A 1,100-nucleotide genomic window follows, 5' to 3' on the forward strand; every position below is an offset into this window, starting at 1 on the left:
AATAAAAACATGAATGAATAAAATAGAAACAAAATAAAGTTGTGACATCATACATTTCTTCTTCTACAGCTGTTTCTTACAACCTATGCCCAGGTTTTAAAGCGTACTGCCACCTGCTGGTCTGTAAAAGAACAGCACTTTGTCACATGGTATCAACCATAAACACAGAAGCCGCTCGGCTTAACGTGCACACACTCCACACGCTCAAACCGGCGGACCAAACAGCGAGTATAACTCAGCCTTAACTGTACGACTTTCATGTCTATCAGAGACAGACATGCCAGACTGTTTATCCACAATGATGTCACATAGCAACAGCCACATGCCTTAAATACAATAATTATTATTCTTGGCTCTGCTTCACAGCCCAGTTCAGCAGGTGGAAAGTTGTACTTTTTAATATTGTTTCCATTACAGCAGAGAATGATTTCAATCAGAATTGTAATTAAAACACTGTATGAATGCAAAATACACATTTTGATTTTTCCCTTTTACTCTGACCGTTCCACTGCCATGTTGCCTTTTAGGAGGCAGCTGATAGTTTGGTCACATTGTAAAATTACTCAGTGCAGATAAACGTGTCTCATTTTCAGCTACAACGTGTCAGAGTTACCTGTAAAGACTGAAGTCCTCCTGTTCGAACACGGTCCTGATTTGTTCTCCAAAATACCTGCAGACACAAGGCTCACAGCAGGACCAGGAACAACAGAGGAGAGGAGGATGGAGGGAGGAGAGGAGGATGGAGAGAGGAGAGGAGGATGGAGAGAGGAGAGGAGGATGGAGAGAGGAGAGGAGGATGGAGAGAGGAGAGGAGGATGGAGAGGAGAGGAGGATGGAGAGAGGAGAGGAGGATGGAGGGAGGAGAGGAGGATGGAGAGGAGAGGAGGATGGAGGGAGGAGAGGAGGATGGAGGGAGGAGAGGAGGATGGAGAGAGGAGAGGAGGATGGAGGGAGGAGAGGAGGATGGAGGGAGGAGAGGAGGATGGAGGGAGGAGAGGAGGATGGAGGGAGGAGAGGAGGATGGAGGGAGGAGAGGAGGATGGAGGGAGGAGAGGAGGATGGAGAGAGGAGAGGAGGATGGAGAGAGGAGAGGAGGATGG

At 47.6% G+C, this 1,100-nt stretch overlaps 1 protein-coding gene across 1 annotated transcript in view; it reads right to left on the bottom strand.

Annotated features, from left to right (window-relative positions):
* Positions 1–1,100, bottom strand: part of ogfod3 (2-oxoglutarate and iron dependent oxygenase domain containing 3) — a gene marked incomplete at both ends in the record, with an annotated part of 7,217 nt that overhangs the window by 4,120 nt on the left and 1,997 nt on the right. The window contains 1 exon segment of the mRNA XM_014000448.1: positions 614–670. Within this exon segment, the coding sequence (XP_013855902.1) occupies positions 614–670 (57 nt within the window).

Source organism: Austrofundulus limnaeus, unplaced genomic scaffold (genome assembly GCF_001266775.1).
Source record: "Austrofundulus limnaeus strain Quisiro unplaced genomic scaffold, Austrofundulus_limnaeus-1.0 Scaffold3113, whole genome shotgun sequence".
Lineage (NCBI taxonomy): Eukaryota > Metazoa > Chordata > Actinopteri > Cyprinodontiformes > Rivulidae > Austrofundulus > Austrofundulus limnaeus.